The 22,886-nt window shown below is 52.4% G+C and overlaps 5 protein-coding genes across 5 annotated transcripts; 3 read left to right on the top strand and 2 right to left on the bottom strand.

The window, feature by feature from the left end:
• Window positions 1–309: 309 nt before the first annotated feature.
• UHO2_02255 (uncharacterized protein) lies at window positions 310–2,463 on the bottom strand (the record flags this gene model as incomplete). The annotated part of the gene is made up of 1 exon (XM_041559692.1): window positions 310–2,463. The coding sequence occupies one exon, from the start codon at window positions 2,461–2,463 to the stop codon at window positions 310–312; it is 2,154 nt and encodes a 717-aa protein (XP_041415626.1).
• An 861-nt stretch (window positions 2,464–3,324) lies between these two features.
• Window positions 3,325–6,123, top strand: UHO2_02254 (uncharacterized protein; the record flags this gene model as incomplete). The annotated part of the gene is made up of 1 exon (XM_041559691.1): window positions 3,325–6,123. One exon carries the CDS (start codon window positions 3,325–3,327, stop codon window positions 6,121–6,123), a length of 2,799 nt encoding a protein of 932 aa, XP_041415625.1.
• A 2,715-nt stretch (window positions 6,124–8,838) lies between these two features.
• UHO2_02253 (uncharacterized protein) lies at window positions 8,839–9,377 on the bottom strand (the record flags this gene model as incomplete). Its single annotated transcript, XM_041559690.1, has 2 exons — window positions 8,839–9,164; window positions 9,326–9,377. The coding sequence occupies 2 exons, from the start codon at window positions 9,375–9,377 to the stop codon at window positions 8,839–8,841; spliced, it is 378 nt and encodes a 125-aa protein (XP_041415624.1).
• Window positions 9,378–9,601: 224 nt separating this feature from the next.
• Window positions 9,602–17,424, top strand: UHO2_02252 (putative conserved hypothetical Ustilago-specific protein; the record flags this gene model as incomplete). Its single annotated transcript, XM_041559689.1, has 2 exons — window positions 9,602–10,132; window positions 10,222–17,424. 2 exons carry the CDS (start codon window positions 9,602–9,604, stop codon window positions 17,422–17,424), a joined length of 7,734 nt encoding a protein of 2,577 aa, XP_041415623.1.
• A 2,694-nt stretch (window positions 17,425–20,118) lies between these two features.
• Window positions 20,119–20,421, top strand: UHO2_02251 (uncharacterized protein; the record flags this gene model as incomplete). Its single annotated transcript, XM_041559688.1, has 1 exon — window positions 20,119–20,421. One exon carries the CDS (start codon window positions 20,119–20,121, stop codon window positions 20,419–20,421), a length of 303 nt encoding a protein of 100 aa, XP_041415622.1.
• Between the last annotated feature and the right edge of the window lie 2,465 nt (window positions 20,422–22,886).

The following is a 22,886-nucleotide window of genomic DNA, read 5'->3' as shown; positions in this document are numbered from 1 at the left end:
AGAAGTGTAGTTGCTTGAGCCTCGAATGGAGCTGCCTTGAAAATAGAGAGACAAGCGATGTCGCTGCGAAGGTGAGTAGCTGAGGAAAGAAGAGAGTGTCGAGATGGAGGTGTCACTTGCGAAGCCGCGTCAGATGTCAGTCAAAAAGGTCAAAGCGGCGGAGCGGTGAGAGTTGTCGTCAGCTCCGCACGCTCAAATGCTCACGTTTCCACTCGTCACGTGAAGCGCAGCCGCACAGACCGATCAGCCACGATTTTCTCAAATTTGTTACGTCTATAGTATTTTCACAGAATGTTGGTAAATTCGGAGTCAACGACGCTGCTCAAAAGCAACGATGGCCTGGACGATGTGTTTCATCAGCTCAAGATACTGAAGCACCTTGTCTGTTTCCCAAACAACAGTATCGTGTCCAAGCTCGAGATTGAGCTGACCGCGGAAAGTGAAAGAAGTGCCAAAGGCCTCGCCTGCTCGTGTACGCACGCCGAACAAGAGGTCCTCCTTCACCTCCAGCTTTCCTTCACTTCCTTGTGCGCTTGCCAAGGGCAAATCGAGTTCAGATGGAAGCACAGGGTCGAGAAGACCGACCATGCTGAAGTTGAGAGACGAGCCTGGACCCTGCATGTTCTTCTTGGTCAACCCTGGTTTGCGTTCGTCTTCGCCTGCAACGCCTTCTGGCTCTTTCTGCTCTTCCTCGTCATTTTTAAACACTTGAAAGACATCCTTGACACCGTTCTTGCGGAAGCGCATCTCACGCTCCAGTCCCATGAGAAATCCATCAGCGTGCATGAAGCGTGGCTCAGCGAAGATGCTGTCGAACTGCCTTTGTACTTGTCTTGCTGTCTGCCAAAGCTGTGCTACTTGAAAAGCCGTCAGAGCCTTGCCCCCGCTCGCTTGCTCTGGTTCCAGCGAAAAGAGCTTCGCAGGTGGAAGGCCAACGCCGTTGAAACTCAACCTGACGCCAAGACTCGAAGGCGGCATCAACGGGTCCTGCGCTCCTGTTGGCTGCAAGACGTCGGCAGGCGCAACAGCGTCGAGAAACCTACGCACCGAGAAGGGGAAGCCCATGATTGTGCTGTTCGGTTCTGGATCGCGACTGCCTGGTGCAGCATACTGGTTTTCGAGTGTATTGAGGGCACAAGCCGCAACGGCGTAAAGAAGCGAACCGACTCTCACGCCTCTGCGTTTAGCCACCTGCGTCAATGCTGACGTCTCTTCTTTCGACAGGCGTACAACTGACCACCTCGTTTGCGCTCCCCACCAAGGTTCTTTCACAGACTTATCATCACGATTCGCCTTGAAGTCTGACAGGACTGCTTGCTCGGCTTTGGCCGCACGAATCTGACAAATGACACGGCGAATCGTCCAGAACCACCGCAATTTTGCCAATCGAGATGGAGACAGGCTGTCCTCTGCTTTTGCTGCTTGAGAAGCTAAGGGGAGAAGTTCGGGGTATGTAGCTTCTATCGAAGCTGGCAAGAGCGATAAGAAGTGAGCGTGGTCCATCGCATCGTTCTCGCTCTGCACATCGAATGACCCACTCGGTCGCTGAGTGTCGAAGAGTCCAGTGAGCAGTGCCTGCTTCAAGGCTGGTGTGACGGTCTTGTACTGTGCGCATGACGCTCCTGGTACAACTATCGCTGCGTCATTCTCGAATGCGAGCGCTGGAAACTCTACAGGAAGCTGAGGAGAGGTGAGGATCTGTAGAAGCTCGCCGGCAAGACTGGAGATGCTGAGTCCATCGGAGATACAATGGGCTGTACACAAGATGAGATCCAAGCTGGCTCGGTCGTCCAAGCTACTTGAGACTGAAGGAGGGACGACGATCAATCTTGCTAGGCCGAAGGGCTTATCCTGTCGAAGGAAGCGTCGTTCGCCGTTCCACACGTAGCGGTCTAACCAGGCAACGACTGCATCACTGCGAGTTGGACCAGCAGAAGTGGAAGTGTGACTCGTAACGAGCTCTTCGTCTTCAGCCCATTCGTTAGACAGCCAGATCAAGCGCCTTGAAGCATTCTCCAGCAGATCCGATGCAGAATCGGGCAGATCGAACAGAAAATGAGGCTCGAACGAGCTTGAGCCGTCCTCTGCTGCTTCTCCTGCATGTCGTTTTGACGCCGCTTCCTGTGGATCGAGGAGACTGCCATCGGGCGTCAAAGTCTCGACGTAAGCTCCAAGCAAGGGGTGTCTTCGGCAAAGCAGAGCCCAGACCAGTGGCAGACGTCGGACAAGCTGTCCATAAGCATGTGCTGGGCAGCTGAGAGGGGTGCGGTAGAAAATATCGGTCCTTCCCTCGTGAAGTGTTGCCATGGTATTGAAAAAGGATTCGACCAATCCCATCCTCCGCTCATAGCGGCGAAGGTGCTTGGCGCTGGGCTTCCATGCAAAGGGTGACGGCTTGGTGCGGTCCACGTCGTACAGAGATCGGTAGAACTTAGTCGGTGAGGGCGTAGGCACAGCTAGCATGACTGGCAATGGATTGTCTGCCTTCCAGATCAGGCAGTGTTTGATAACATCTGGCGTCGGGTTCTGTCTCGGGGATCTGTCAAGTTGCTTGTGCGGGTCTGATTGTCCCAAGGTCGTGGCCGTAGGCCAAGAGCTCAAGGCGGTGGTGGAAGGAGTCACAGCTGTCGGAAACAAATAAGCTCGGTCCGTCGGAAGGTTGTCTGTTCGCCTCGTGACTCAAGTCTATAGCCGAATGTCTGTTGTTCCGAGTTCTTCATTGGTTAACTACCGCAAAAAAACGACTTCTCGGACAGAGGCTATCGGTGACATCTGGCATCAGCTCTTCTCGACGGCATCGAAATTAGGCGCTCAACTTACAAAGAAAAGCGGTGACTCAAAGTCAGGGTCCAAGTCAAAGGCGAGGTAAAGAGGCAGGGCCAAGAGGTCCCAATGGATCGGGGGAAAGTGGAGAATTGCATCGGGCGATCCTAAATCTCTCTTCCTCCACAAACTGCTGTTGAGCTGCAGGAGGCGAAGCCCCTCTCGCCTGGCGCCCTGACTTCAGACTGCTGCAACATTACACTGCTCAGCCGCCTCAGTCCTGTCAAACGGTTCCTGTACCCATCAATCCTGATTGCGACTCCCTTATCTGAACTCTGCACACCATACGACTTGCCTTCACTCGTCCACTACTGTACTGTACCTTCACGCCGAGAGTCTCAAGAACTCAATTTCGATATCGACAGCTTCAGGAGCTGAGAATCAGGTGCTAGGTATCCATCTTCGCAGCTGGTTGGCTCTGCTGAGGCTACCCTATCTTGACTTACCGTCAATCCTGTAATCAGCCGTCAGGGATCTAATCCACGACTCGCTGCAATCAAGATGGCAGAGGAAGCGGGCAAGTCAAACACAGTCTTGGCTCAACCACAAACCTTGCCTGTGCCAGACGCCGCTACACCGCGGACATCCAATGACGCGGCACCATCGCCACCATTGGAAAGGCGAATCTCCTCCTCACAGCAGCCTTTGCGCCACGGCAGGAAACCAATCTACCCCGACAGCGATGCAGAAGCGGAAGGACTCGATGCCGATGTAGACGACGAAGAGCTCGAAACAGGGCTTCCGCCTGGTCAAGGCGATTATGAACGCAGTTCGCTCTTGGGAGGCCCTGGTCGCAGCGGTCATGGCAGCGCTGCCGTTGGCCCCTTAGATCGTGCTTGGCTCAAGATCTCTAAACTCTGGGGTGGTGATAAAGCCTATTCGGCCAAGATGATGCGTCGTCGGAAGCATCGAAGAAGCGCCGCTGCGTCCGCTTCCCGCAGGAACTCAAGATCCATCCACACCTCGTCCGCCGCATCATTTTCCGCTTGGAAGCACGAACATCCATACATCATGCGCACCCTCTATGCCATTGTCGGGTTGCTTCTCACACTGCTCGTCCTCATTACCATCGCCGTCTCTCATCTCTACTTGGCTACACTCAAAACCCCATCTTCCGAATCGCAGTCGCGCATCCTCGACGAGTCTCTGCTACTCAAAGGTCCCGACCGCTTGCAGCTGCTCAATATCTCGGACGAAGGCATCCTCGTTCGTGTCGATGCTCGTCTTGGTCTCGATCCCGACCATGCCCTTGATCTCTGGCTCGGCCAACGCGGAAAGCAAGGCTGGTGGAAGAACAAGGAGCGCAAGCTGGTCGAATGGGCAATGGGCAAAGTGGCCGGCGTTCAAGTCGATGTTGGTGAGGTTCGTCTTTCCGAAATTGGTGCTGCCTGGGACCAGTCGGTGCTTCCGCCTGCTGTGCTTGCTTCGTCGACCCTACCGGGTTTCGATCCACGCGACATGCTCGCCTTCCACCTCGACCCACTTGTCTTGCCTTTGCCTCTATTGAACCGCAAGATCGACAGAGACAGTGATGACGACAAGGAGTCGCTTCGCCCTCCTATTCTAGGCAATCATAGCACGCCAGCGGCACAATACAACATGAGCCCACTCAACCTTACTGTGCTGCTCAAGCCTGTCGTGCCTGCACCTTACATCATGGACTATGCCCAGCATGCTATCAAGAAGGGTTTCGCTCAGCTCGATGTCAAGATCGCCGATTTGCGCGTTCGCGGTCTCGCCAAATCCGAGATCGACGGCATCATCCACGGACGCAAAGCCGGCTTCTTTGATGTGCCTCGTCGTATCGATATTGCGCAGCACCACATCCGCAGCCCTGTTCGAGAGAAGTTGCCCAAGCTCGACAACGATACCAACCCGGACGACTTGCTCAAGCTCGATGGATACGAGTTCTTCGAGATCGGCAAGGATGGTGACGATGATGACAAAGATGGCGTTGGCAAGGACAGCTTCTTCTCGACGATGGTGCAGCGAGCGCTCGGTATCAAGGCAAAAGCACAGGCCAAGAACCCCTTGGGAAAAGTGCTGAAGGGCAACGTGCGCTACAGTCTGCCCTTCGGTATCTATCTGCCAGTTGATGGCATCACACCACCTACTTCCGATCCGAAGCATCCAAAGCACGGCGGGAAGACTAAGGCTTCTGATGAGGATGGCCCTGATGAGGGACCTGATGCATCTGTTCTGATGGCAGCTGTCGCTACAGAACCGTTCCAGCTGACAGGGCAGAAGGTGGTTGACCTTGAGTTGCTGGGTCGTGTCGTTCCACCGCCTCAGGAAGAAGCAGATGGAACCATGACAGTCTCTTTGGGCGAGCAGATCTCGTTCAAAGCCGGCTCTGAAGCTGCGCACGACTCTGCGTTTGGCGACTCGCCGCAATCAGCAGCACTTAGCAACTTCCTCAGCCGATTCCTCCGAGGTGAACCCAATACGGTCTTTGTTCGTGGAGGATCGCCATTCCGCGCTCCTAAGAGCTCGCGTCCTTCCAATCACATCGGTATCAAAGAGATTGATGAGATTCCCGGCTCCGGATCGGATCTTCCCGACTGGGTCGACTCAGCACTTCGTCTTGTCGACGTACCCATCTCTTTCCCAGGATCAAAGGTGACCGAACTCATCAAGAATGTCACAATGAACGACCTCAAGATCACGCCGCATCCATTCGAACATGATAAGTTACTTTGCAGTGGTACAATTATGGGCGAGATGAACATGCCTGGTCAATTGGCTAGTATCGACGTCAAGATCACTCACATGTGGCCTGACATCCTGGTCTACGATGGCCTCCCACCTAGTATGCGTAAGGGTCATCACGGGGAGGAAATGACTAGGAGTCGATTCACGATGCTCAATGGCGCTTTGGACAGTCTGAAACGTCTTGGGTTCCTCGACAGCTCTGATGCTGAAGCCACCATGGCAAAGTCGGATGATGGGAAGAAGCCAGAGCCCGAGCCAGCACCGCCCTTACCCGATCCCTTACCCGAAAAAGCGTTCGGTAGAGTGAGACCGTACGATTTCGCTCCGGCTGAAACTTTTGTCGACCCCACAGACCCCAAGGGAGAGCGCAAGTTGCTCAGAGCAGTGTTGAAGGATGTTCCGTTCAACGTGCTACCTGGTCGAGGCCCACTGTTCAGATCGTTCACTTGGAAGCTAGTGACGGGTCAAGGAGCGTTGGTGGGTATTGAGGGAACTAGCAGGGCGAAGATCTGGAACTCGGGACTTGGAGCTCTGCAGCTCAAGAACCTGCCTGTCAAGGGGGCGTTCATGCTGGGCAAGCGTGATTAGAGGCGTTTCTTGGCATATTTGTTTGACATTTTTAGCTTTGTGGTTCGTTTTGTAACATCGTTTCTTCGTACAATGTCTGTATCTTTGCCTGTTACACACCAACGCTTTGACTCTGTGCAGCTTTGACAAAGATGGAAAGCCGAGCGACAGTCTTGTTTACGCCCCAGGGTCCCACCCTAATCCGCAGAACATTAAGCTTAAGCTTGTGAGAAACGAGGAGCCCCACAAACGGCTGCAGTCGAATACTGCATCCACCGGTTAGCGGCGGAAGAAAAGTGTCGCTCGTGTGTTGGTTGGTGGGGCTGTGTTCCTGTCGATCTCTCTTCCCCACTTTAACAAAATAGTCAAATTCGAAGTGCGGAGAGAGACAGAGACAGAGAGGCTCACTGGCTGCCTTCGGCTCCACTCAAATAAAATAAAGCAGGGGAGCGTGAAAGCGGCGCGTTTGCGGAGCTTGAAATAGTACTGCTCAAGGGGGTGTCGACCAATGTCAGACCATGCCTGCCTCGTCTAGGTCTGGGTTTCTAGCAACGAGATGTGGATATACAACATCTTCAAGCAGGTTAGAAGATAGAACGGGGTATTCGACTCTGTGTGGAGCGAAGATGTGTGGGGAAAGGAGAAGATGAGGGGTAGAGTGCAGGAGTAAGTTGGAGAACCTCGTGAAACAGAGCTTACTTTTCACCCGTTGACAGCCGACGGCCATTGGCAAAAGCTGGTTTCTAAACAAATGACAACCAGTTTGTTGGTTGCGGGGCAATCCTTGGAGGCAACGTTGAACTTTTCGGCGCAATGAAAGGAGGAGTCATGAGTGAAAGAGAAAGAGATGTTCCCATGAAAGTTTTCTTAGTGTGCTAGTATCACTGATGTGCTCGTCGAGGATGGGGGGGGGTCAAGCTTAAGCGAGGTTCTGCCGTATTTTCGCCCCTGCTCAGAGCATCGCGTGAAGTTGCGCCTCTCTGATCCTGCTCGCTTAGACACACAATATGGATTTGGTGTTGGGCTTTTTTTGACAACCGGATGTCGAGCAAGCGAGGCTCATGGGCCGAGAAAAGGCGAGCGACAAAAAGGGGTCGGTAAGAAAAGGTAGGTCTGGAGTTCCTGAACAATGGTGCCATGTTTTTTGACAAGATACAGCAAGACGCTGAGTTGTACACAGATGGTGGGGTTGGGTTTTCGAACTAGCTCATACAATACGACAGTAGATGTGTGGTGGCGACAATGGTCTGGCCCAATCTATGCAGCGTGAGGGGCGTTGAATTGGACACCACCATCGCCCTTCCGGTCAACGAGAAAGGAGAGAGAGGGGACAATGCGCTGTAACGTCGATCCTAATCTGTTCTGATGCCCTTGCTGCCACAAAATCGGGCCCTGAATTCCAAACTGCCTCCGTCCATCTGTCCGTCCAAGCGGGGGCCGACCTCTGTTGTGTGCTCTCGCTTAGCGCCGTTTCACCGTACAGTACAGGCCATCGGATCGCGCTTTTTGCATTGTTCTCTGTGTTACAGAGGGGCAGTTGAGCTGTGTTGGTGTGCCTGAGTTGTTCACTGCAGGCGAGCGACAGAGAGATTGGAAAGCAAACCGCTCTCGGCGCATGTGCAGTTGCCCCGCACCCATCGAAGCTCTCCTGGTGTCTGTGAGTGATTCTTGTACACTTTCGCGCTAAGAACATTGGTTGTCATGTAACAACGCAGGCCCAAGTTTTGCGTCCATTTCAAGTGCCCTGTGCTTTTCGAACATGAATGGAAAGATGTTTTCCGCCAAGGTTGGCACTGACATACACATTACATTAGAGCAACACGAACAAGGCCACGTCAAGCGCAGCTGCAGATGGAGGGCTTGAGAGCTGTTCTGATGTGCCGCTCGTTTAGTTGCAACGATCATCGAGGTCGTTTTTTTTTTTTTTTTTTTTTGTTTTTTTTTAAAATATTATCTTATTCTCACGCCTTCCATTCATCAGCATCGATGATCGGCTCATCCGACAGTGCAGTCCTCAATCGCCTACTTTCCCAGCGAGATCATGAGAAGCAAAGCTCGGATCCTCCGAACGCATTGAAAAAGAAGAAAAAAAAAGAAAAAGGAAAAAAGAAAAAAGAAAGAAAAAAAGAAAGAAAAAGGGAAAAAAAAAGGGGAAAAAAGGGGGAAAAAAGGGGGAAAAAGGGGAAAAAAGGGAAAAAAAAAAAAAAAAGCGAAGCTGTCATCGGAAAGAGGCGAAAAACAGTCGGTGCGAGGAGAGGAGGACGAGTAAAAGTCAAATTCTGGCTGCAACTGACTTCCTCTTCCGTCTTCGCTTAGAGCGTTGTGCAGCCTTTGTTGAATTGATTTTGCCTCTCCGCTCGAGCCTCGCTTCAGATGCACACCGTCAAACGATAAACTCTCGGCTCTCTGGCCCTCCGTCCGTCGGTCGGTCGAAAAAGAAAGGAAAGCGACAACTTGAGCCTCCGCATCGACCGCCGCTGTCGAGCTTCAAAGCTTGGGAACTTTCGCTTCTTTTATTCTATTCGCTCTCAGACCGCTTCAAAGCGGACAGGAACCTCATGCTATTGCAACCACTTCCGTTTCAGAACAATCAAGTGAATACTTGAAATTGGCGTTCAGTCCTCTCTATTGGCTTTGTCTTTGCTCTCAAATCCAAGACATCTCTCGGCTGCGCCCCGCCTTCATCCGCTACTGCTGCCTCCTTGACTTGAGGGGGGGGGGGGGGGTTGGGGGGGTTTAACAGTATTCCTTCACTTTTGGTGTGCAGCTCACACTAAACTCAGATGCGAACTTGGTTAGCCGCCGCTCCTTCTCCAGAATTGCCCCGTTCTGCCCTCCATGAATGGCTTGGATGGCTGGCTGGATCTCCTTTGCGTCTCTGTGTTGCCTGCTTGCTAAACCAAAGGGCCAAAGGCGGCGATCCAAACCGAACTTCTGTCGCTTCGCTTTGACTGCTTTGTCCCTGTCGCCTGTGTAGGTCTTGACTTTTCCTGATTTCGCCTCTTGTCCCTTGTCTGCACCCCAGATCGGCTTGACACCTTGCCCTTCCAAATCGAGACAGCCTGTGAGCAAGTGTCTCTCAATGCCATCTCGTTCAATCCCAACCAAGCCTCTGACGTTTGCTTGTCGCCATCTATTCCATCCCCTTTTTCCCCTTCCTCGCCACCATCACTCCTCATCACCATCACTCCTCATCATCACCATCACCATCACTCCTCATCACCACCATCAAGACCACCCTCGTCGCCGTCGCATCTCTCCTCTTCACCTTTCATCGCGGCGCATTCCACCGGCACCCTTCAGCAGTTCGTGCTTCCGTCTCTAGAAACTCTTTCCCTGTTGTGGTTTCACTCGTTTACTGGATCCTTGGAATCCATCTATACCGGCACCTAGAGCATCGACAACAGCTATTTCTCGCCTCGGATTGATTTCCAACCTTTTATAGTTAGACCATCCAACCTCTAACTACACCCCTGCTCGGAAGCTGAGTCCCCTCAACATGGCGGACCATGCCTACGGCTCCCGGGAGAACCTTCGTCGACGCTCCGCCGCTCAAGGCAGCATCGACTCGGCCCCTCCCTCCGCCGCTGGTTACTATCAGCCCGGTCAACCTATCGGTTTTGTTCGTGCTCGCGGCACTCCTTACGAGAAAAAGTACTTTTCCAGGAAGCTCGGCTACTGCTGTCTCTTTGTCGCCCCTGTCGTCCTTCTCGTCACTCTCGCCATCACCTTGCTTCCTGTTCTCTACGCCGTTGCCAACCATGCTCTACACACCTCCGTATTGCACGTCTACGAGTCCAACATCACCGCTCCCACAAACACTTCCTTCCCGCTCACCCTCGAAGGTCAAGTCAAGAAGGTCGGCATTTTCCCTGCCCACATCTTCTTCCGTGAGCCTGTTCAAGTCTACTGGGTTTTGCCTCCCAACCCTGGTCAGGTCGCCTCTCCTGAAACTTTGACTGAGGTCAACATCGGTCAATTCAATCTCGCCTACATTGGTGCCGCTGCCGGTCATGGTCGCATCAAGCAGGTAAGTTGCTCCCACCTTTCCATCCATCCTTGCCTTTGACTGAGTCGAGTGCTGACTCTCCTTTGTCTTGCTACTCCCGCTTCAAACAGGCCACCAACTTTGAGATCAAGGATGTCGCAGGTTTCGGCGAGTTTGCCAAATTCCTCATCTCGCAACCTGAGTTCACATGGAAGCTCAACTGCTCCAATGTCCATGTCGAGGCCTTCTCCTTCTTGCCAACTTACAAGAATCTCGTCTTCAACAAGCACATCATCATCAAGGGTTTCAACAACTTTGAGGATGTCCAGATCTTGGACTTCCAGCTTCCCGGCGATGACCCCGACGGTGGTGTTACACTCTCCGTTACTACCTCGCTCATCAACCCCTCGCCTTTCGGTGTTCAGCTCGGCACCCTTGACCTCGCCCTCTACTACGAGGGCATGTTCCTCGGCCCTGCTAGCACCGATAACCTCAACGTCACCACGGGACGCAACGTCATCACCCTCAATGGCCGACTCGTTCCTCACAACGACAATTCCACTGAACTCGACTTGCTCGGAAAGCTCTTCACCGCCTACATCAACGGTGAGACTCTCCCCACCCAGGCTCGCGGCGTCTCGGTTCGTCAGGCCGATGGTCAGAACATTGGATGGCTCAGCACCGGTATCACCGCCCTCGAGCTCGCTGTACCGCTCAAGGCTCCTCAGCCCATCAACCCCATCAAGAGCATCAGCATTGGCTCCCTCGCTTTGGTCTACACTCCCGAGACTGCATACGACCCCACTGCCTTCTCGAGCGCTCTTTCCGCTGTCATTGGTCTTCCCTTTGGTTTCTCGCTCTCCATCGTCAGCACTGCCAACACCTTCACCATCTTCTTCGAAGGCGCTCAGGTAGCCACCATCAACTCGGCCTACTCCAACTCCACTACAGAGCTCTCGCTCATCAGTGCTGGTCAGACTGCAGGTACTCTTGACTTGACCCTCCCCCCTTCCACCTTGACGCTTGCCAACGACACTCAAGCCGCCCGCACCGAGCTCGAGAACTTCCAGACCTACCTCACCCTCAGCAACGGTACTGCTATCCGTCTTCAGGGTGCTGCCAAGGCCATCACCGACACCCCTCTCGGTCGTGTCTTGCTCGATGGTATCGCCTTTGATGTCGACAGTGGTCTTTTGGGTGTCCAGGGTCTCAATGCCTACCCCACCATCATCACCAGCGTCGATGTCACTGGCGGTACTCGCGATGGTATTCTTCTTTTGGTCGGAACCACGCTCGTTAACCCTTCCAACTTGAACCTTACTATCGGCGACAGCTCTTTCCAGCTGGTCAACCGCGATGTGGTCGGTACCGTCACCATTCCTGCTCTCAACCTCATGATCGGCAGGAACGACGTAAACGCTACCTCGGTCTTCAACCCTAATGCAAGCCCTTACGGTCTCGAGACCCTCAACCGCTTCATTTCCGGTCAGGACACCGAACTTGGCATCAATGGTTTCCAAGGATCCACCGCAGTCGCGTCGCTGCTCCCGGCCCTCTCGCAGATTCGCATCAACTCGACGCTTCCTGGTCTCAAAACGACGCTTGTGCGCACTGCCAACTTGACCGTCTTGGACAGCACGGGTGTCACCAACAACTTGGCCGACGCCACCGTCTTCCTTGCCAACCCCTTCAGCTCACCGTTGACCATTACGCACATTCGATCCAACGTTACTTCGCACGGCATCTTTGTGGCTAACATCGACACTCCGCTCAACTTCAACGCTCAGGGTCGCGCTGTCACTCAGTCGCCTCCCATCTCGCTAGGCCTCAACCTCTACCCTCCCGACATCTTTTCGCTCGTGCGTGCGCTTGCCATCCAGAGCGGCCAGAACCCTGCTTACATTGACGGCATTGTTCAGCTTGGTGGATACACCTTGTCCCCCACCACATCGGCCAACACGCGTCGTTCGCTGCAGTCGGACGTCGCCCACGCCGATGCCACCTACGACTTGGAGGAGGAGAACGAGCTGGCTAGCGCCATGATGGGCGGCGTCAATAACGTCGAGACCCTCGCTGACGTTGCTGACTGGGCCAAGCGCGACGAGCCTCAGGCTCTCGAAGAAGCTGGCATACTCAAGAAGCGAGCCAACCTCTACACCGGCTTCGACTTGCCCAGCTACATTGACCGTGCCTTCGCATCGGCCACAACAAACCTCGAGATTGTCACCGATGTCAACATTGGCGACTACTCGACCACGCTCGCCTTTGCTCAGCAGAACGTGCCGCTCGGTACCGATGTAACGCTCAACAAACTCCTCCCCGTTCTCGCCGGCCCCATTGTGCAGAAGATTGTGGACAATGCCATCCTCACCATCGACCGAGTCACCATTCTCAACCCTCAGCAGAACTCGTTCCAGACCGCACTGCAGGGCAAGATCACCAACTCGGGTCCCTTCGACGCCACCATCGAGTTCACCAACGGTCTCAAGGTCACCTGGAACGGTCGTCTCCTCGGTCAGATCGCTATGCCCAACGTCGCGCTCGCCGGCGATGTCGGTGCTACGCTCGAGATCCTGGCTGAGTTCGTGGTCGCTGATGTCGGCTACCTTACCGAATTCACCAGGTACCTCCTTACCGAGAAGAGCTTCGTTTGGAACATTGCCGGCGACGGTCTTCGTGTTGCTGCTCTTGGTATCGAAGTCAACGACATTACAATTTCCAAGAACGTCATCCTCAGCGCCTTTGACGGCCTGAGGAACAGCGTCATCATCAACTCGTTCGACTTGCCCTCCAACGACCCTGCTGGTGGTATTCATCTCACTGCTGCTACCACCATCTACAACCCTTCGCAAGTCGGTGTTCAGCTCTCGCGATTCGGTGTCAGCCTCGAGCGCAACAACACTTTCATTGGTCCCTCGGCCGCACAGGATCCCTTCGTCCTTCAGGCTCTTGCCGTCACCACCTTACCGCTGGTGGGTCGGCTGGTGCCGCAGACAACTGACCAGGGTCTTGCTGTTCTCTCCGAGATCTTCACACGCTTCGTAGCCAATATGAACACTGACGTTCAGGTCCTCGGTGACTACGCCGGTCCCGAGGGCGTCACCTGGCTCAATGATGGTATCAAGGCACTTTCCGTCACCGTCTCGCTGCCCTCGCAAAGCTTCACCGTCATTCGATCCATCTCGATCAATCAGATCTCGCTCTTCTTCACGACGCAGACCGCTTGGGGCCCACCGACCAGCTCCAATGACACGCAAGCTGGCTTCTTCCTTCCCTTCGCATTCCCCATCGACATTCAGCAGGTCGGTGGTGGCTTCATTGCCGGCTATCAGGGTCAGAACATGGCTGTGCTCGACATTCCTCCTTCGCCCTCGATCACCGATGTCGCTTCGCGAATCTTGACCTTGATGTTCAGCAATGTTCCCTTCGACGTTTACCGCAACCAGCACCCCAGGTTCTCGCAGTTCTTGGCCGATACCACTGCCGACACCCAGGTCACCTTCAACCTGAACGGTCGCGCCGATACTAAGGCCAACACCGCTGCTGGTCTCGTCTCCATCACCAACATCCCATTCAACGTCGACACGAACCTGTTGGGTCTGCAGAACCTCAACGCTCGTCCCGCTGTCGTCTCGAACCTGGATGTCTATCGCGGCTTCCCGTCTTACCTCCAGATCAACGTCGACACGACACTGTTCAACCCCTCGCACATCACCATTGGTACTGGCGATGTCACCTTCGACGTCCAGTTCCTGGGTCGAAAGATCGGTACCGCTGTCATTCGAGGTCTTGTGCTGGTGCCTGGTGTCAACATTGTCCCTACCGAGGTGCGCTACTCGCCACAGGGTGCGGAGAACACCCGTGCTGGTCAGACCTTGCTCGAGAACTACGTTCAGGGTATTGTGTCCAACACCATCATTCAGGGTACGCGAGACACCACCCCGATCGAGTCGCTCAAGCAGGCGCTCTCGGGCATTCGTCTCAATGCCGACATTCCTCCGCTCAAGCAGCTCCTCATTACTATGGCTAGGTTGAGAATTCCACCCAACATTGCGCAGACTGGTATCGCTCAAGCCAACTTCGACTTGCGCAATCCCTTCACTGCTTCGATCAACCTTCTCAAGGTCAAGGCTGGCGCCTCCTACCAGGGCATCTTCCTCGGTGAGATCAACCAGAACCTCCAGAAGGATCCCATCCGAGCTCCTGGTAAGACTACCATCACCTCGCGCTTCTTGCCCTTCAACTTCAACCTCGACCCCAAGAACCTTATCCGCTTTGTGCAGGCCGCTGCTGCAGCTACGGGCACCGACCTCGGTCCTCTGTCTCCTCTGTTCGCTCAGGTTCTGGCGCAGCCTTCGACACAGACGACCGTCAGCCCTTATCCGGACTCCAACCCTCCCAACTGCCGATCTGGTAACCAGTTCGATGTGCTTGGAACTGTACTTCGAACTCTACAGGGTCTCACTACCAGGCTCGATGTGCAATCCGGTGTCAACTTGGACCAGTACTTCACCAACTTGAACTTCAGACAGGAACCCGTGCCCACCGAGACGGATCGAACCGCGCTCTACTTGCTTGGTCCTGCCGGTGCACCTATCGTACAGAACATCGTCGACCAGGCTATCCTCAGGGTCAACATTGCCAACATCACCAGTGTAACCAACACCGGCTTTGATGTCTCGCTCTCTGGTTCGCTCACCGGAACAGGTCCCTTCGATGCTCTCATCGAGTTCACTGAGCCACTCACGGTCACTTGGCAAGGACGGAACATCGCCAAACTCTCGCTCCCGCCCATCTGTGCCTTTGCCAACGAAGGTGTGCCCAACTTGGTCACGAGTGGTCGCCTTACCATCACCAACCTCGGCGGCTTCACGGACTTTGCCATTTTCATTTTGGCCAACCCCTCGTTCCAGTGGACTGTCTCGTCAAACAAGTTGACCGTGCGTGCTCTCGAAATCATCTACAGCAACGTCATTATCTCCAAGACGATCGACTTCAGGGCGTTCAACGGCTTGCCCGGTGTCAAGACCTCCAACTTCGACGTCTACGGCGAAACGAGCAACTCGCTGCTCATCCGCACGAATGCAGCCATTCCCAGCCCGGCCACCTTGGGTATCCAGCTCGACACAGCCAACTTCGAGATCTTCTTCATGGGCACCGACATTGGTCCTATTCGATCCAACAACCTGTTCTTGGCTGCTCTCGCTACCACCAACACGGTGCTTGAGGGTTCCATCACCGCCAAGTCGGGTCGCGATCTGCAAAACACGGGTATCTTGTTCACCAACTTCTTGCAGGGACGAACCCAGATCTTGCAGGTCAAGGGTGTTTCGGTCGTTACTCAGGCCAATGGCAACCAGCCTGTGAACTGGCTCAGCGCTGCCTTCAGGACGCTCACGCTCAACGTCGAGCTTCCCGGTCAAATTTCCCAGATCATCTTCTCGATCACACTTTCCGATCTTACCGTCTTCATCAACGGAGATCCTGCCGATTCGTACACGGTGCCCTCGAGCTCCAACTCGACCATCGCTACCTTTGCTAATCCGTTCAGATTCAGTCTGCAGCCCATCCAGGCGGCACCGGCGCTCAACCTCTCGTACGCTGGTGGCAACACGGCCTACTTGCAGTTGCCTTTGGCCAACGTGCAGGCCGGTACCTCGCGTGGTCCCGACGACTTTCAGGCGCTGCAGCTCATGTGGCGTCGACAGAACATCGTCGCCGTCGACCGTCCCAACTTCCAGGCCTTCTTCGCACAGCTCACCGACACGCCTCGTGGCACATTCGACCTTCGCGGAGGCACTGACGTCGTTGCCAAGACGGTTATTGGTAACATCCCCATCGGCGGCATTCCTTTCAACGTCACCACCTCGCTCACTGGTATCAACAGCTTCAACGGCGCCACCCAGCTCTCCGATGTCACGGTCGCCGGTGGTAATCCGCAGTTCCTCTGGATTCCTCTCAAGGTCACGCTCTTCAACCCGTCGAACCTCACCGTGCTCACCAACGAGGTCTTCCTCCCTGTCTTGTTCTCCGGCACCTTTGTCGGTCGCGCCGAGATTCCTGTGCTTGGTCTCATTCCTGGCAACAACCTGGTGCAGTCGTACTTCTACTATTCGCCCGCCAACGCCAACGATTCGACCGCTCAGAACCTCCTACAACGCTACGTTCAGCCCGCAGACTCGGATGGTGTTTCGAGACAGACAGCCGATCTCGTTATCGACGGTCGCGCAGGCCCTCAGACCAACCTCACGCCATACGACTCACTCCGCCCTGCTTTGGCCGGAGTCAGGCTGACGACCTCGCTCGAAGGTATCGCCTCGCGCATCATCACTGAGATCAGGGTTTACCTGACCGCAGAGACTCTCCTCACAGGTCTTACCAACTTGCTCGGTGTTCCCGGTGCGCCACTGCCTGTGGTCGAGATCGAATTGTCAGCGCAGAACGTGCTGGACACGAACCTCTACATTGTCGCCCTGCAGACGGTGGCCAAAATCGCAGGTTCAACGCCCAGGGATGCCAGCAACGCCGACGCAAGGGTGTCGTACACCTTCCCCACTCCCTTCACCGTACCAAGCAAGGGCACTGCCAACTCGGTGAGAGTTCCTGATGTCGTTTTGCCCAAGGGTCTCCTCGCTTCGCTGCCTGTCATTGGCAAGAACCTGGACATTTACAACAACTTGCCCATTCGACTCGGTCCATCGGCGAGCGACAGTTACCTCGCACCCGGTCTCAACTACAACGAGTACAACGTTCCGACGGCCTATTCGATCTCCTTGGGTGGTCTCAACATTCCGCTCAACCCGGCAGAGACTATCGAGGAGTTGCTCGGACAGATCATTGGCGCCGGTGTCAATCTTGGCGGCACCCTGACAGGTCTTCTGAATAACTTGGCGAATGGTAACGTGATTGGCGGCCTGGGCGAAGCAGCTAGACAGACTGTCTGCACGCTCACTGGCCTGACGAGCGGCTTGACGGGAGGCTTGCTGAACGGTGTTCTGACACAGGCCGGCTGTGCCAACGCGTCATCGTCGTCTTCAGCTGCAGCTTCGTCGACGACCAACCCTGCTGCAGCAGCTGCTTCTTCAGCGACCGAGGCAGCGGCATCGGTCACAGGTGCTGCTGGAAGTGCCGTCAGCGAAGGTGCTGGTGTTTTGACCAGTGCGGCTGGCGGTCTCACTTCTGCAGTAGAAGGTGCTCTTGGAGGCGGAGCAGCTACGACGACGACGCAAGCAGCAGCAGCAGCAGCAGGAACATCTTCGGGTTCAGGAGGCGGTGGTCTCCTCGGTTTGATCCCAAGAGTTGAACCGACACCGCTACGATTGCATCAGCTGTAAGATACCCTGTGCTTGTCTAGCAGGTGATGCGGAGAAGACCTGCTCTTGATGCTCTCTGCGCTCCCTCCTTCCCACCTTTAATACCCTTCATACATTCTTACTTCTTTTGCCCCTCTTCAAAGCTCCATCTCAATGACGAGGTGAGAGCGAACATTCACACTCTCTTGACTTTTGGCTCGTTTCAATCTGGGACACACTCTCTTGACAAGGACGCTTCTTTACTCTCAACATACCTTGAGTCTGGGCGCGTTCGTTAACATACTTTCTTTAGCGCTTCTTAGCTTTGTCTATCTTTTCATGTGCTTTATATCTTTCCGCTTCTTCGGCAATGTGGATCTGTCAACTTTATTTTGTTGTTGCGTGGTTGTGCTCAAAGTTTCGGTGGGATGATCGAGGCAAGGGTGCAATTGGTGAGACGCGGGAGAAGCCGGTTAGCGCGAACGAACGTGCAATGCAGAAGTCTGTCGTGGGCAGAGTGTCAGCCTTCTTCCGCAGGGAGCTTGACTCGCACGACCGCACAAGTGAGGTTCATTCGGACGATACAGAAACAATGGTTAGATTTCGGATCAGCGAGCTGGCTGAAAAGGCTTCCAGCGCGCCACAGACGGATGGAGTAGTCAGCGTCGAATCTTATGCTAAAGATAACGATCCAGCAGGAAGTCAAAGTGACAAAGAATCGGGAAAGATCGATCTAGAACGTAATCGGGAAAGCAGATCAGTTGAAGTTGCACTGGAATGACAAACATGCAAGAGAGCCGAGTCACCAACAGGCCAAGGATCGTGCTGTCATGGGGCCAGATGCGCAGGATGCAAGAAGACCCAAATTCATATGAAGGAGAGCACAGGAATCGTAGAATCGGGCTAAAACAAGAGTTATGGCAGAGTCCACCAGATCTGTAGTAGAAACAGATCTATGACAGATCCTGACCAATTTGGTATGAATGGGAGGTTATGGCAAAACCCACTGGAATCTGTAGTATTGTGATTGTATGACAAATCCCGCAAGGAGGTGCCAATCTCACGAGTCTCATCATGAGACAGATGTTGACACCATGGATGGGTGGCAAAGACATCTGGGCCTGCCATCAATGAAGCAGGGGACCTGCTCAGGAATGAACCTCAAGTGGGTAGATGGGAGGAATGAGAAGGAGTGTGAACTGTTACTCAGATGAGGTGGGAAAGGCCTCTGATGATGATGAAACAATGTGAGGGCTGTCCATCCATGGGCAGCAAGAGACACGGTGCTGATGAGCAGCATCACAGGACAGATAGGAGAGACAGGAAAGAGGAGGAGCAGTGTTGGAGAGGTGTGCCAGAGTGAAGGCAGTGTTGCAGATGACATTGTGAGGATGGTATATAACCTCCCTCCTCATCATAGCTGTTGAGTGGACCCCCATCCACTCTACACCATACACTACTAGTTATAGCTTTCACATAAGTATACATTAGTATTTAGTCAGCAGTAGCAATTGTAAGACATTGCTCCTACCATAGCACATGTGTTGTATCACCACTTGTTGACATTGATCAACATCTGAAGGCAGTTAATCCAGTGGTCTGGCTCTCCCAATCATTAGAACTGAAGGCAGTCATCCACTGCAGCCCAGGGATCACCTCAAGCACTCAGTCGACACACTGGACACTTGTGTTGGCACTGCCAACAAGCACACTCACACCAGACCTTGGTGTCAGTATGAAGTTCTTATCACTATTGATCATGCCAAGCTACCTCTGGACAAAGTGTCCACAGCAGTTAGTTGAGACCTGCAGTATCAATCACCTTATCACATCTTTGGATGAGAAAAGTCATAGAGGCCTTCTAAGACAGATCTCAACAGGAACAATAATAGAAAGCACTCTACCACAAATCTTGACAGGATCTGTAATAGATGCATTTCTATTACAGGTTTCAGGTTTCAGGCACGAGACCGCTGACACATGCATGCATGGTAATTTGGTGGTGACCAATCAGGAAACATTTAGGAAGAGGAATGCCGAGACTAAAGGAAGACAATGCTGAAGCTCCTTATGACACACCTAGTTTGTAAGGTGTTGATAGCCATTCTCATGAGTGAAGCAAAGGTATATATATTCACACAATACTGTAGTCTTAGTCCATGTGAATTTCAAGCATTGCAGTTACCATACACCTATACCATAAGAGCTAGAACATAGCTCCACAAGGAGGTGCCATGCAGCTTCAATCTTCAACTGATTAAGAGTCTGAAGCTCCCCCACCAGACCAGCCATGGTGGATGACACTGATTCTCAAGCTGGTGCCAGCAAAGCTGCCAAGAGATATAAAAGGACCAAGAAGGTCACAATTGTCTGACAGACACAAGCCAAGAATACAGCCAACAATGACAACAAGATTGATGATGAGCCCAAATCCAAGTCAATGTAAACTATCTTCTCCTGGACATAATAAGAGAGTACCTCACATTCAATCAAGTCTGGAACAAGATAGAAACAGGATTAGGCAACAAAGCCACCAGGACCTCCTGCCAGCTTGCCCTGATCACCCAGCTGGGTGATGTCAAGATGTTCCATGCTGATGCTTGGAAGCTGATATAAGAGAACAGAACCATCCAAGCCAAAGGAAGCATTCTGGGAAGGCCATTTGCAGACAACACTTTGTTCTCAGCTCTCCAGAAATGCACAAATTGCCACCTGGTGTTCAGAGAAACAGTTGCTATGGTCCATCAACTTAACTTTGAGGCACTAGCCACTGCATTCAGCACATACCAATCAGCATTGGAGAGCACCCCCACCCAGAAATTCGATCCCCAACAGGCTCATGCTAGGACTGCTGGTGGTAGCAACCAGGACAGATCAGCTCAAGAAACCAACACCAATGATGGTGGTGAAATTGCAAAGACCACAAACAGACCACAAAAGATTCAGTGCTTCATATGCAGGCAAATTGGATGTGGAGCAAGACAATGTGATGCATCAGTCAGCATCCCAAAAAACTCCCCACTCACCAACTCCAACTAGGAAGCCTGGTGTTCCCTCACCCTGAGTTGGAAGAAGATCTTAAACCCAAAAGAAACAACTTGTTGGAATCTGGATTCAAGAGCTAGTTTTCACATGCTCAATAACTACAGCACACTCATCAGTCCAAGAACCTGCCAAAAGTGTATTTACACTGCCAGAAGAGAGGTTTTGGAAGCAAGTGCTGTAGGAGATGCTAGCATATCAACCGAGTATGGAGATGTATTGTGTCATGGGAGGATGCGCAGGAAGCAGGAACAACAGCAGCCATATGAAGAGGAGTGCAGGAATTGCAGGATTGGGCAAAGTGAGGGTTTACGGCAGAGTTCATTGAGATCTGTAGTAGAAGTGCTCTATGACAGATTTCATCCAAATCAGTACAAGCAGGATCTTACAGCAAAACCCACTGGAATCTGTGGTATTATGATTGTATGACAGATCTTGTGGGGAATGCTGATTTCACAGATCTTGCAACAAGACAGATGTTGAAGGCATTGGGTTTGCCACCCTGATGAAGCAGGGGGCTGACTCAACGATTAATGCAGAGCAGGAGGTTAGACAAGATGAAAAGGGGGTGCAAGTTGCCACCCAGATGAAGTGGGAAAGGCCCCTATCAAGTAATGAAGCAGCATGAGGACTCTCCATCTGCAAGAAGTGAGAGAAGCAGTGCCAACAAGTGAAAAGGCAGGCAGGACTGCTAGGAGGGAACATCAAGAGGAGGAGGAGCAGTGTAGGAGGAGACCACATAGGGTATGAGCAGTGTTGCCAGCAATATGGCAAGGACATCTATATAACACACACTTGCTCCTCATTGTAGTAGTTGAGTGGATCACCATCCACTCTACACTTTACATTACTAGCTATCACTTTACAACAAGTGTACTTAGTATTCTGTCAACAAGTTGCAATCACATAGTATTGCTTCTATTGTAGCACATGTGTTGTATCACTGCTCATTGACATCATCTGAAGGCAGTATTAACTGTGGTCCAGATATCAATCGACACTGAAGGCAGTTCATACTGTGGTCCAGCTCTCTCGATCATTAGAAACCAAAGGCAGTTGTCCACTGCAGTCCAGGGATCACCTCAAGCACTCAGTTGACACACTTGACACTTGTGTTGGCACCAACAATATCACTCACACCAGACCTTGGTGTCATAGCATTACATCTATCATTATTGATCATGCTGAGCTACCTCTGGATGGAGTGTCCACAGCAGTTAGTCAAAGCCTGCAATAGCAATCAACCTATCACATATTTGAGCAAGAAAAGTCATAGAGGCCTTTTACAACAGATCTCAACAAGAATAATAATACACAGCATTTTACCACATATCTCGACAGGATCTGTAATAGATGCGTTTCTACTACAGATATCAGGTTTCAGGCGCGAGACCCCTGACAATCAGCACAGCCATTTGAGGGTGTTGATGAAGAGTTCGAGGCAACCGTAAAGAAGCATGTCACTTCCACACAGCAACTTTGGCATGAACATTTTGGACATTCAGGTCGAGACAAAGCCAAGGCTATCATCAAGAAGATAGGAGTTAATCTTATAATGGATATGGACCCAAATACAGCTCAGACATGTGAGCAGTGTATACAGTCCAAGAGCACAGCTGCACAAATGGGGCAGGGCAGCAGAGAAAGAGCTGCTGCTCCTCTCAACCTCATACACATAGACCTGATCATTGATGCATTGCATGTGACAGAACACACCTGTATATTGGTGCTTGTTGACAATCATAGCAAGTATGTTTATGCACAACCATTGCTGCAAAAGAGCCAGGCCTTCATACAACTTAAAAGAATAGTTTCATTCCTTGAGACACAGACTGGAAGGAACCTAAAGGCAATCCAATCCAATCAAGGAACAGAGTGGATTTCAATGAAGCTCTCAAATGGTCACAAGACAAAGGAATAGAATGGCAAACAACAGTGGGTTACAATAGCAAACAAAATGGAAGGGTGGAACAGATGAATAGAAGCTTGAGTGAAAAGATGTGAATGCTACTGGTACAACAAGGGCTACCAAAGAGCTTCTGGCCATACACAATCAGAGCGGCAGCATCCAAGATAAACCTTACTCCAAATGCCAACAGTGAGCTTCCATACAAAGTGATGTTCAAGAGATCACCCAAAAGGCTTATATGACTCCTCTGCATCTTTGGATGCCTTTGGGTGAACATTCCAAAGGTCAAACAAGACAATAAGAAGTTAGATCAATGAGCAGTGGCAGCTATATTCATAGGATACAGCCTGGAATGGAAGGGATGGCTGTTCTATAGCCCAGACTATAGACCAAGTGTCTTCTGGAGTAACTTGGTGAAGTTCATAGAATCCAAATGCTGGACTGATCACACCAAATGGAAGCTGATGAACATTCAACCACCTCAGACAATGGCAAGTGAAGAAGACACCAAGAACTTGGGTTACTCAGAAGCAAATCTATTCAATGAAAAGGA

Source organism: Ustilago hordei (genome assembly GCF_900519145.1).
Source record: "Ustilago hordei strain Uho2 genome assembly, contig: UHO2_contig_03, whole genome shotgun sequence".
Lineage (NCBI taxonomy): Eukaryota > Fungi > Basidiomycota > Ustilaginomycetes > Ustilaginales > Ustilaginaceae > Ustilago > Ustilago hordei.
This window is presented reverse-complemented; position numbering and strand designations above follow the sequence as displayed.